Source organism: Condylura cristata, unplaced genomic scaffold, assembly GCF_000260355.1.
Source record: "Condylura cristata isolate star-nosed mole 26May11 unplaced genomic scaffold, ConCri1.0 scaffold00008, whole genome shotgun sequence".
Classification (NCBI taxonomy): domain Eukaryota; kingdom Metazoa; phylum Chordata; class Mammalia; order Eulipotyphla; family Talpidae; genus Condylura; species Condylura cristata.
Genome location: NW_004567109.1, coordinates 55,136,037 through 55,147,892, shown reverse-complemented (window position 1 = coordinate 55,147,892; position 11,856 = coordinate 55,136,037). Strand labels below are relative to the sequence as shown.

Genomic DNA, 11,856 nt, shown 5'->3' with positions numbered 1-11,856 from the left:
CTGCGCCACCAGGGAGGGCCCAAGGCTGAAATATATTTTCACAGTAAATATGGTTTTCGCTTCCTGTTAAAAATATCTATTGAATGAGAAAAGTAGTCGATTAATATAAAATACCCCCCCCAATGCATATAAATTTTTTTTTAGTGACTCACTAAAATAATACGATGATAGACTGGTTCTGACATTTGGTTCTGTTATATATTAAACTCTCTTCACTCTCAAAATTATCTACTTATTCAAAAATGCAGAGTATTTGAGATACAGAGTTTTTATCATGAGTGTTGAATCTTATCAATGCTTTTTACCATCTATTGATAGTAACATATGATTTTTATCTTTTGTCAATAGATTGGATTACATTTTTTGATTTATGTTTATTAAACCATCCTTGCATCTCTTGGATCCACTTGTTTATGGTGCATAATACTTGTGATATACAATTGGATTTGATTGTCTTATATTTGGTTGAAAAGTTTTATATCAGCGTTCAGCAAGGATATCAGTCTATAATTTTCTTATGCTATCTTTTCCTGGTTACAATATTGTTAGCATCATAAAATGTGTTAGGGAGGATTTTTTTTTTGTATTAAAAACAATTTGAACAAAGTAGGCATTAGCTTGTTAAAGATTTGATAAAACTTATTTATCAGAAAATCATCCCTTTGGAAGATTTTTTATTACTATTTCAACTTTTACATTTGTAATAGGTTTGTTCTATTTATTCCTGGTAAATTATATTGATCTAGAAATATATCTGTTTTTTCAAAGTTATTGAATTTATTGGCCTATAATCATAGTAATCTTTTATAATCTCTGAATGACCTTTTGCAAATAGTATTACTCAGTCTTTATTATACCAATAATCTCAGCAATCAGTGATATTACAGTATTTCCTCTCCATATTTTTTCAATCTTTACATACAGGAAGCTTTGGCTCAAGCATTTTGGATTGACATCAAGCGCATGGATAACCCAGAGTGTTACTTTAATTCTTTGCCAAAAGAGTTAGAAGTAAAAAGAGATCGGATGGTACATTTACTTGAAAGTGTTGGCCTAAAGCCCATAGTTCCTGATGGAGGATACTTCATCATTGCTGATGTGTCTTCACTAGGTTCGTAAAGGTTTTTATTATTTCAAATATACAGAAACCAAAGTATGAAATTATAGCAGAATTGAGGAAAGATTGGTGTCAAAACATCTGTAGAATGTTGATTTTCACAGTATCAGTATTTTTCTGAAATTATTTTGACTTAGGTTTTATCCTTAAATGTGATTATTATATGGTTATGGAGTCAGCTTGGCTCTAGATATTTTATTAAACAGGATTTGCTGCTGTCTTGTTCTGTTGTATATTTAAACCACAAAAACATGAAATGATGTATATATCTTGTGTTCCTATAAACTTTTAGTTGCCTTAAACTTAAGAAAAATACTGTTGTCTGGAATACTGAGTACCATCAAGGAATATTCGTCATTTAGAATATACTGAAATGAAGGACAGTAAGTATACTGAGAGTTTATTACATGCCAAGCACTCTTTCAAAGAGAGCATTGTTAACTGCATTTTTAAAGCCATGAATACTTACAAAATTTTAAATAACATGCCTCAAGTCGCATAGCTACATTGCAAATTGTTCTGCCTCCAGAAAACAGTGTTGCTATATGTAACTCTGACATGCTACATAAAGCTGTAAGTTAGAAGCACAATAATGTTTTTTGTTTTTTTGATTTTTTTTTAAGATTTATTTATTTATGCATACAGAACTGGGGTACAGGCCGAAAGTGCAGGGGCAGTGAGAGGTTTCATCCAAGACAGAGTGGGGAGTAGAACAGGCAGATTGATGAAGTACACTGCTGAGGGGAGCAGTGTGGGTCAGGAGAGATCTGCCAGCCATGTGGGTCTCCTCCAGGGCAGGGATCGAACTCATGCTGAAGTGACTTTAGCTTCTTAGTGCTGTGCTTTAACCCGCTGCACCACCAGGGAGGGCCCACGATAATGTTCTATATATTGCTTATTTTTTCCAAAATATATAATGTTAATAATAATAAATTTAAAAACCTAATTTATTCTAAGTAGTTTTAAATATTTTAAGATATTATGATAATGAAGTTCTTCATCACTGAACTTGAAATGTCTTTTCATGTATACCACATTTTGTAAAGAAAATTCTGACCTTATAGCAAAACAGTGATTGTTATTTACTCACTTGTAAGGGGAGCAGAGGTCATGATGAACAGATTCTTGCAGTTCTTTTACCAAAGAGCTTTATTTGTCAAGCTTCCAAGTCCCATTCTTAGATAAAAGCCCTTATGGGGTTCTAGAGTGTAAGATTTGAAAATCATTTTTCTATATTGTATCCAAATGTATAGCTTATTTCATGAAGTGATAAAATGATAAAAAGATCATTTATGGTTTCTGGGTTGTAAATTTAACTCATTAAAAGTCTTCTGTGCAATAAAATACAAAGTGATATGTGTTTATATTTTGGAAAGCAAATATCACATAGGAGGATGAGGAAGCAAATATTGCAGTCACCTAAGTTCATGTAGTGTTATATAATTAGCATTAACTGAAGCCCAGACTTCAAGGCAGCAAAGGCAAATAAAATGGAATTAGTTACATAGTTTATGGATAAAGGGAAACTTAAGAGTTTTTTTAGATAAGAGTAATTTTTTTCTGAAGTCTTTCTGAATTCTAAAAGGAATTCATCACATAGTGACTTCAAATGTAAAAAGTACAGTTATGCAGTTTTGTTTGAATTGTTGCCTTAAACTCTTAAAATAGTTTCCCATTATATCCTTAATTGAATCCATTTTGCATATAGCTTTAACTAGTATAATTGTAATAAGAACAGGAAGGATTATAATTAGAAAACTTTTTCTGATTATGGGGTTGGGGTTAGAGTCCCTTCTTCATGGTCCTCCTTTACCTACTGGGTAGGGGATGAAATGCTAAATATAAGACTCTCCTACATGTGTATATGTGAAGACAAGTTTGTTTTACCTTATTTGCTCATCTGTTCAGATTAATATGTGGAAATTCTTCCACATACTGGAGGTTGATTCTACCATTTCTAAAGACAAAAGCAGTAAACATTCATTGGATGACTGAAAATAAAAATAATTCATGACCATAGTAATTACTTCCCTTTAAAATTCATAGTGGTTACTAACTGGTTAATGTTCATTTATGATTTAGTAGGTATTACATTTAGGATTTTACAAATATCACAGTCTCGCACACAAAAAAATCTCATTATGAGTTTGGTGCTATTATATCTCCAATGATTGATAAAAAAGATTAGAAGATTGAGAAATTCATTGAAGTTAATCAGCTAATAACTAGCAAAACTGGGCTCTGGACTCAGAGATCCATGTGAACTTATAGTTTTTCTGCTGTGCTAAGAAGATATTATTCAGACCAATAAACTTCATGGTAAAACTAAAAAGGATAATATTTGATTAGAAGATAAGATGAGAAATAAGGAAATTATTACAGCTATTCTAGTGAGGTGATAAGATCCAAAATTATTGAGGAGATAGAGGGAAATCACCAACCAGCTTTGATTTTCATAGATTGCTTTGACATTCCAATTCCACTATACTCTGCCTCAGGCTCTTACTGTTAATAAAGGAATATTTGTAATTCCTTTGAGGATTCCAAAGACCCAGACATTCCAAAGAAATAAATTTCTACTTTCATCTAACTGTAAAAACTTTAGCATTATATTCATTTTGTTCTTTCCTTTTGTACACCATGGCAATGAATCCCTCTTTTCTAAGTTTTCAAGAATAAATGCCAATTACACTTAGTATCCACCTGTTCTTCTTACTCCTTAAGTACTCACTCCTTCTGTGGATTATTTGTGCCTTGAATACAGTGCTATTGCTTGTCACTTGGAGTTTTTGTATAATTTATGATTAAATTACTCTTAAAAGTTGTTATTTTTGTTAGAGTCAAACTTGAAATTATACACATATACATATACACATATACATACATATAACTTGAATAATAATTTAACTGTCTCATCTATAGAATGGAGATTATAAAGAGCAAGTGTTCAATAAATGGTAGTGTATTATTAGCATTATTGCATAGAGATTTTACATTCTTTTTTTTTAAAAAAGATTTATTTTTGCCTACAAAACCTGAGGTGTGAGCCCGAGGTGCTAAGGGGTGAGATGATTCACCAGAGACACTGTGGGGAGCAAAACAGGTGGGCCCACTGAAATGCACTGCTGAGGAAAGCAGGAGAGGTCTGCTGTGCCTTGTGGGTCAGCTCCCTGGCTGGGATTGAAGGTGTGCTGCTGTGGCTGGAGATAGCTTCAGAGTGCTGAGACTTAACCCCTTGTGCCACCAGGGAGGCCCAGAGATTTTATGTTCTCACAGCAATGTGGAGGAAATTAAATCATAAGCGAAGATATATTAAGACTTAAAAAAATATAGATGAAATGTTCGTCAGTGCCAAGTTTTTAATTTGAAGAGACCCAGTAGTATTTGGTGAATAAAATAAAGAAGTTATCTACTTCAATTTATTTTGAGCAACAAATTAGAGGATTTCACTGATTACTGTAATAATTAATGCTTAGGGGTATTCAAAAAGACCTAAGAGAACAAGACCATAAAATGAAAATAATATGAAGTATGGCTTACTGAAATTGCAAACCAAAGAAATATCTTACATAGCTCTTACAGCAAGACTGGAGCAAGAGATAACAAAGGAATTTGTATTGAGGTTTTTCCCAAATATAAAAAAAAAATTTGTACACATGTGTGTGAAAGGAAGAAGAATACAATAAGGATATCACTTGGAAGACCTATACATTTTCCCTTTAGAAATAATAAGTAGTATTAACTTATTCACTCAGAAAATGTACTTTTCACTATTTGTATGCTAGAAGATGCCTAAAAGTTGGGGGTAATGATAAGTTCAAGTTCACTTACCTAATGCACTTACAAGTTCTAATGCACTTTTCACTACTTATATGCTAGAAGATGCCTTAAAGTTGGGGATAATGATAAGTTGTAATGTTCTTGTGGAGCTTAGAATCTAATAATGAGTGATGATTTGTAGATATAATTAGTACAGATGACCACCCTGCAAGTTTAGGTGTTACTTCCTTAATGATGACCAGGAAGTGTTACATTATTTCTAAATGGAAAGGCAACACGTCTTTCTGTCCTCTTTTCTATCTTTCTGATCAAAGATCTGTATGAATGCTAATGATCATACAGCTGTGAGTAGCGCCTTCATGTATCAGCAAAGTTGGCGGTGAACTCCCTGTTTTCCACCTACCCTGCAGCAGGAAGCACCATGAATTCTTTGAATATCTTCTGAGAAAATGTTGAATGTTGACAGACTTCAATGAAATACATGTTGTGTCAGAGCTAATGCTTCAACCATTACATCTTCTTTATTGTTCAGATGCAGACCTCTCTGATATGATGGACAATGAACCTTATGACTATAAATTTGTAAAATGGATGACTAAAAATAAGGTAATGTTTATTGGACTTTGCAATATCATGTTTATTTTATATTTAGTTTATGATGGAAATCCACTAAGATGCTTTGAACAATGTTAACTATAGTTTTGTTACATGATATTCCACCCATGCCTACTTGGAGTATTTAAAGACATTTTTATTTTTTGAAATATTTAGATATTTAATGTTTCTAGTCTTACTATTAATGTTCATGGTGAGTAGTTTTCCTATTAATTTTTCAGAAATTGTCAGCCATCCCGGTTTCAGCATTTTGTAACTCGGAGACCAAGTCACAGTTTGAGAAGTTTGTGCGATTTTGCTTCATTAAAGTAAGTTTTCTATTCTACTTAAAAATACATATACAATGTTCTTCCTTCTGATTATAAAGTACCTTTTTTCCTCTACTGCTAAACATGATGTGTTCACCTGCAGTTTTTAAATTTGGGTTGCCTGCCAGAACAAAACACAAAGCTGTTTGAAGGAATTAGCAGGCAAGGATATTAGAACAGATATAAATTATAAGTATGTTGAAGAAATTAAGGGAAAGTATGGTCTTAGTGAATAGCAGAAGGATTAAAGCTATGAAAAAAGAATCAAGTGGAAATTCAAGAACTGAAAAGTATATCTAATATGAAAATGTGTGGAGTATAACACACGGGATGGTGGATATCACTAAAAAAAGGTTCATAGAGTTCATAAAAGTTATCCAGTCTGGAAAAAGAGAAAGATCATTTTTTTTTTAAATAGATTCTTAGATCTATGAAACTATCAAGTGATGGTATAGTGTAGTTGAGAGAGCTAAGCTTAGATCTCGAAATTTTGAGGTTTAAAAGTTCAGTGAACTACAACAGGATGATTTTTTTTTTTAAGATTTATTTATTTGTGCATACAGAACAGGGTACAGGCCAGAGGCTCAGGGGCGGCGAGAGACTTCACCAGAAACAAAGTGGGGAGCAGAACAGGCAGATGGACGAAGTACACTGCTGAGGGGAGCAGTGGGCGGGTCAGGAGAGGTCTGCCACACCATGTGGTCACCTCCGGGGCAGGCGGGAATCCAACTCATGCGGAAGTGGCTTAAGCTTCTTAGTGCAGTGCTTTAACCCGCTGCGCCACCAGGGAGGGCCCCAGGATAAATATTTTTAAAGAGCGTACCTAGGTACATCATAATCAAGTTGCTGAAAACCAAAGGTAATGATGAGATCTTGAAAGCAGCCAAAGAAAAGAAACAGGTACAAATGTTAACCAACTTCTATCAAAGCTAATAGAGACCAGAATACAGTAAACCATCTTTGAGTCTAAAATATATCATCACACATGCCCCAATAAATGAGGAGACATTGCCAAATAGAGTGAAGGTACTTGTAGAGGGAGGAAACCTAGAAAGCTTCTATTTGTACATGTTTTACAGACACAGCAGGCACACCCTGCCCATTATCCAGAACAGTAGAATAGTAGATGCATAGACAGTGGGGCCCATGTCGAAGAGGCAGGTGGAGAGAGAACCCACTTGAAGCAGGGTGGAAAGGAGGTTCTGGTTCGGCTGTAGATCTGTGTATAGATGACTCACCCCATCACTTTTGCTAAAAGCTGTGTTGACGCATGTGGTGAAGATTTATTAAATTGGGAGTAGCCAGTTAAATTAATTGGGAAGAAATAAAGTTGAAAGGACTTCCCTCACTGATTTCTGCATTAATTTATTAAATTTTATCTATAAGCCAGGGAGAATGTCTGCTCTATTCCAGTGTTACCCTGACTCCTCACAAAAATATACACACATTTTCGTCTTTGTCTCATAGACAAGCCAGCAGGCAATGTGCTCTGCATCCAGAACACCAGGAACAGAGGGTACACTAGTAAAGTGTTTACAAAGAGAATTTAGTAAAAACATGAGTAATGAAAAAGGAGCCAGCAATGAATCTTTAAAGGTGGTATACTATAAAGGGGGAAGGAACAATGAGTATAAGTCATTTAGAAAAACTGTTACCATGGAGCAAAATTAAAATTGTGTTATTTCAAATTCAAAACTTTTAAAAATAGAGATTTTCAGACTTCACGGAAGACAAAAAGAAAATAATGCAAGAAGGTAAAATGGTAGCTGTCAGAGACCAAAGGAAAAATTCAAAGGGGAAAAAGTAAAGCTGTTGGTGACATTTCAAACAGTGCAGAAAACATTGTAAGCATCTTAAGGCCTGAGAAAAGTGCACAAAAAAAAAAAGTTGAAAAAAATATTAAAGATTAAAACTTATGATGTAAAAAACTAATGAAATATGTAGAACCTCTGAGGGAAACAAAAAGCAGAATGCATGAAACTAGGAAAGAATTTTATAGCTTTATTTTGAAAATGCTTTCCGGGGGAAAACACCAACAAATCTGAATTGAAAGGAAATGTCTTGTCTAAGGAAAAATTGTCACAGAATGATTAATACTATAAGCACCTTAGTACAGTGTACATTAAAGATTTAAAGGTATGAAAATGGTCCTTTGAGCATCTAGAGAAAAAGATGAAGATCACTCTCATTTATATGAAGATCCAAAGACCACAATTTTCATTTTGCTCATGAGGCACGAGATGTGGGTCCACATGAAGTCCCTTCCCTTGCATCAGCATTTAATAATAGAACATAGTGAAATAGTACCACGAAGAGAACTACAGAATGTTGATACAGCTAACTCAGATGGGCAGAAATAAAAATAAAAGCATAGCACATGTTTGCAAAGAAAATACTGGGGAAAAAACAGGTTGCATTTAGGGCAAAATAAGCCAAAAAGCAGCATTTACAATGGCTGTGGATAAAATCCCTAGTGGTTGCCAAATATTTGAAAGGTTTCTCTCCCTCATTTATGATAAGAGAAATGAAAATTGAAACTGCAGTGAAATCTTACTTTGCTATTAGATTGGAAACAATCCAAACAACTAAAATGTTCTACAAAACACTCATAGACTGAGGATGGAGTGTTCAGTATGTATTTTGTAAGACCTATACAGTGGTTAGTTTGAAAATTCCCATTTAAATGCAAATGCACACACCCTTTGACCCAGCAATTCTACTGCTAGAATTTTCTCCAGTGGCTCTATTTACACATCTTGAATGACTAGTATTCTAGAATTTTCAGTGTAGCACTCTTTATAAGAATAAAGGACTATAAAAAACTAAAATATTCATCAATGGAGTCTACCTGAATAGATTATGGTGCATTCATATTATAAAATAAAACAGCTCTCCACATTTTATTTGAGTGATAAGAGTATAAGCTAAATGCAATAGGAACAGTTTGTATAACATACTCTCAGAAAAAGGGAAATGAAGACAGGAAAGATAGAGGATACTTACACACATTTTAATGTATACACACAGATCTTAGATGGATAATACGTGTTATTAAATGCCTAGAAAGTCTCTGCAGAAATATATGATAAAATCCCAGTGTCGCCTCTGGAAGGAGATCTGAGTGGCTTAAGGAGAGAATGTGGGAGGCTGGCTTACTTCTAAAAAAAAATATTCTTAGTTAACTCTCCACATATAAGTTTCAAGAACTTTTTTTTTCCCCTGAACTATTTCAGAGTAAATTGCTGACACTGCATTTCATTAGCCCCACTGGCCTAACAATATGCCAACCTGCTGCCGTCCTCCCCACCACAGAGATCCCCTCCACCAGGCCCCCATTGTTTGAAACCTTCCTCATGTCATTTGAGCTGTAACAGCCTGCACCAGGCTGCCAAAGTTCCCCTGTCCCCATAATTAGATAACTTCTTCACTGAAACCTACCGAATCCTTTTTGAAGTAAGTCATTCCGGTACAGAGAAACAAAAGAAGTAGAAGCAGAACAGGAGGCTAGATTTTCACTATTTACCTATCACTATAATTTTGCACTATTTTGCATGTATTACCTGTTCAAAAAATAAGTGCATTTTATCCATAATTATAACAAACTGATTAGAGGGCAGAGTATGTGTGAACTAATTTTCCCTCATTTAGAGTGGGAAATAGCAAATACTATCTAAAGTGTAGAGGGCCTCCCTGTGACCAGGTGCAGAGGGTTAAAGTACAGCAATATGAAAGTATCTTCAGCCACTGCAGCACAAAGTTGGATCCCCAGCCAGGGAAGTGACCCACATGGCACAGCAGTCCTCTCCTGTCCCACCCTCTGCACCCCTCAGCAGTGTATTGCAGTCAATATACGTGTTCTGTTCCCCACTCTTTCTCTAGTGAATACTGTCATCCCCCCCTGCACCTCTGGCCAGTTTTGTATGCATAAATAAATCTTTAAAAAAATTTTTTTGAATGTATGAAAACATATATTACTTCACTCTTGCTTGTAACAACTAGAACTCAACCTAGAAACTGCCATAATAGGTGGGTATGGGGGGGCTATCCCAAGAAATAAATAGGAAGTACAGAGAGGAGGAGCTCTTCTGTACTCTTTGACTTGTTTCTGTAGTTAATATTAATTTGGTGTTTTCCTTTTTGGGATCTGCCTTTGTACTTTACTTTGACAATCTTTCACTTGAGATCAGAAAGTCACTTAAATCGTCACTTATTTCTATTTTTTTTAAAGATTTATTTATTTATGCATACAGAATTGGGGTACAGGCCAGAGGCTCAGGGATGGTGAGAGGATTCACCAGAGACAGAGTGGGGAGCAGAACAGGAAGATCTACAAGTACACTGCTGAGGGGAGCAGCGCGTTGGTCAGGAGAGGTCTGCCATGCCATGTGGGTCACCTCCAGGGCCTGTGGGGTTCGGGCTCATGCGGAAGTGGCTTTAGCTTCTTAGTGCTGTGCTTTAACCCACTGCACCACCAGGGAGGGCCTTATTTCTATTTTTTTTAATATTTCGTGTTTAAGTCTTTACTTCATCTTGAATTTATTTTGATATATAATAATGGTTATTTTATTTATTTACAGAAAGACAGCACACTGGATGCTGCTGAAGAAATCATAAAGGCATGGAGCAGGCAGAAGTCTTGATACAAGCAGATTAGGACAGTTTCTTTTAGATGACCTGGTATAGAATTGTTATTTAGTGCTGCCACCTACTGGATATTCAAAAACTAACACCGGTACAAGCTAAAATTTAAATAGCCATTATTTTTCCAAAGAAGTTAAGCTCCAAAATCAGGGGATCTGATTTTTGCAAATGTGAATCACTATAGTATCATGGATAAGAAAAGATGCTGATTGATATGTACTCTCTCTCTGCTTCTATTTTTCTCATAAAGGGGGAATAAAACAGAACCCACTTTGTATGAAATTTTTGAGTTGCTGTATGTAATGATGAAAAGTGATATGCGGATCTTTCAAACAATAAACATTCAACTGATGTTACCCAGTTTCACTTCTTTGCCACCGTGTACAACCTCTTAACCAATTATATCCCTCGCAACTCCGTATTTTGCTTTGGGTACCTACCTTCCCTTCCTTTACCTTTGTCTTTGAACTTTGCTCGCAGTTTGCCACCTTTCCCAAGTACACCATCATATGGAATGACTTCAAGGTCCGTGTGGACTTCCTAGACTTCTAGTACTTTGTCCCCCTCACCTTTGGTGAGATACCTCCATTTCTGTTCTCCACTTCAACCGCCCACTTCCTTGAGCACACATTGAACCTTTCATCATTCAAGGCTGTTCTACCTTTGAGGTAATAAATTAGTCATCTCTCCCTCTTCTCTCTTTCTCTTTCTGTCTCTCTCCCCCCCTCAAAATATCATTTCTTTAAACTAAATTCACTATAATTCACTAACAGATTCACTATATGCACTATATTCCACTTCATTCAGTATCACCCTGGGTTGTTTTGTTTTTTTTCTCATCAATGTTGTAATAAAACAACAATTATTCAAGAACATGCTATTCTTTCAAAGAATAAGCTGGTGTTCTCAGTAGGTGGAGAGTTTATAACAGATTCACAACAGGCTCCATCACCAAGATCAGAATCACCTTCGATCCCTGTTGAAATGGATTCTGAGGCTTCACCCCAACCCAGCTGAATAATAAATTCTGGATCTGACCCTTGCCAGGCGATTTGTGACACCCTCTGAAGTTGCATGACACTGCTGTAATCCATAAAAGCCTGTGCTTCGTTCCTGGTATCTGCACACCCTCACACAGCGTAGACTTCATCCTCTGGCCTTCCAACCAAGATACTTGTGATGCCTTGAAAACTTGTTTACCATCTATTTCACTTACTGGGTCAAAAGAAAAAAAAAGGAAAAAATAATTTCAGTCCTGGGATAGAAAGTTCATGCTTACACAGCTAAGTAGTGTAGCAAAATACATGATTGGGTTGATGCTAGCCAGCATCGAGTACAAGTCATAAACCTTAACTAGACAATTATTCTGTAGTTCCTGAATCAGATTTTTATACA

General features: G+C 35.4%; 1 protein-coding gene across 1 annotated transcript in view; it reads left to right on the top strand.

Annotated features, from left to right (window-relative positions):
• Positions 1-10,813, top strand: part of CCBL2 (cysteine conjugate-beta lyase 2) — a 21,020-nt gene extending 10,207 nt beyond the window's left edge. The window contains exons 7-10 of the mRNA XM_012722014.1: positions 925-1,111; positions 5,430-5,503; positions 5,734-5,820; positions 10,398-10,813. Of these exons, the coding sequence (XP_012577468.1) occupies positions 925-1,111; positions 5,430-5,503; positions 5,734-5,820; positions 10,398-10,460 (411 nt within the window). The 3' untranslated portion in view covers positions 10,461-10,813. The remainder of the gene's footprint in view (positions 1-924; positions 1,112-5,429; positions 5,504-5,733; positions 5,821-10,397) is intronic.
• Positions 10,814-11,856: the final 1,043 nt, after the last annotated feature.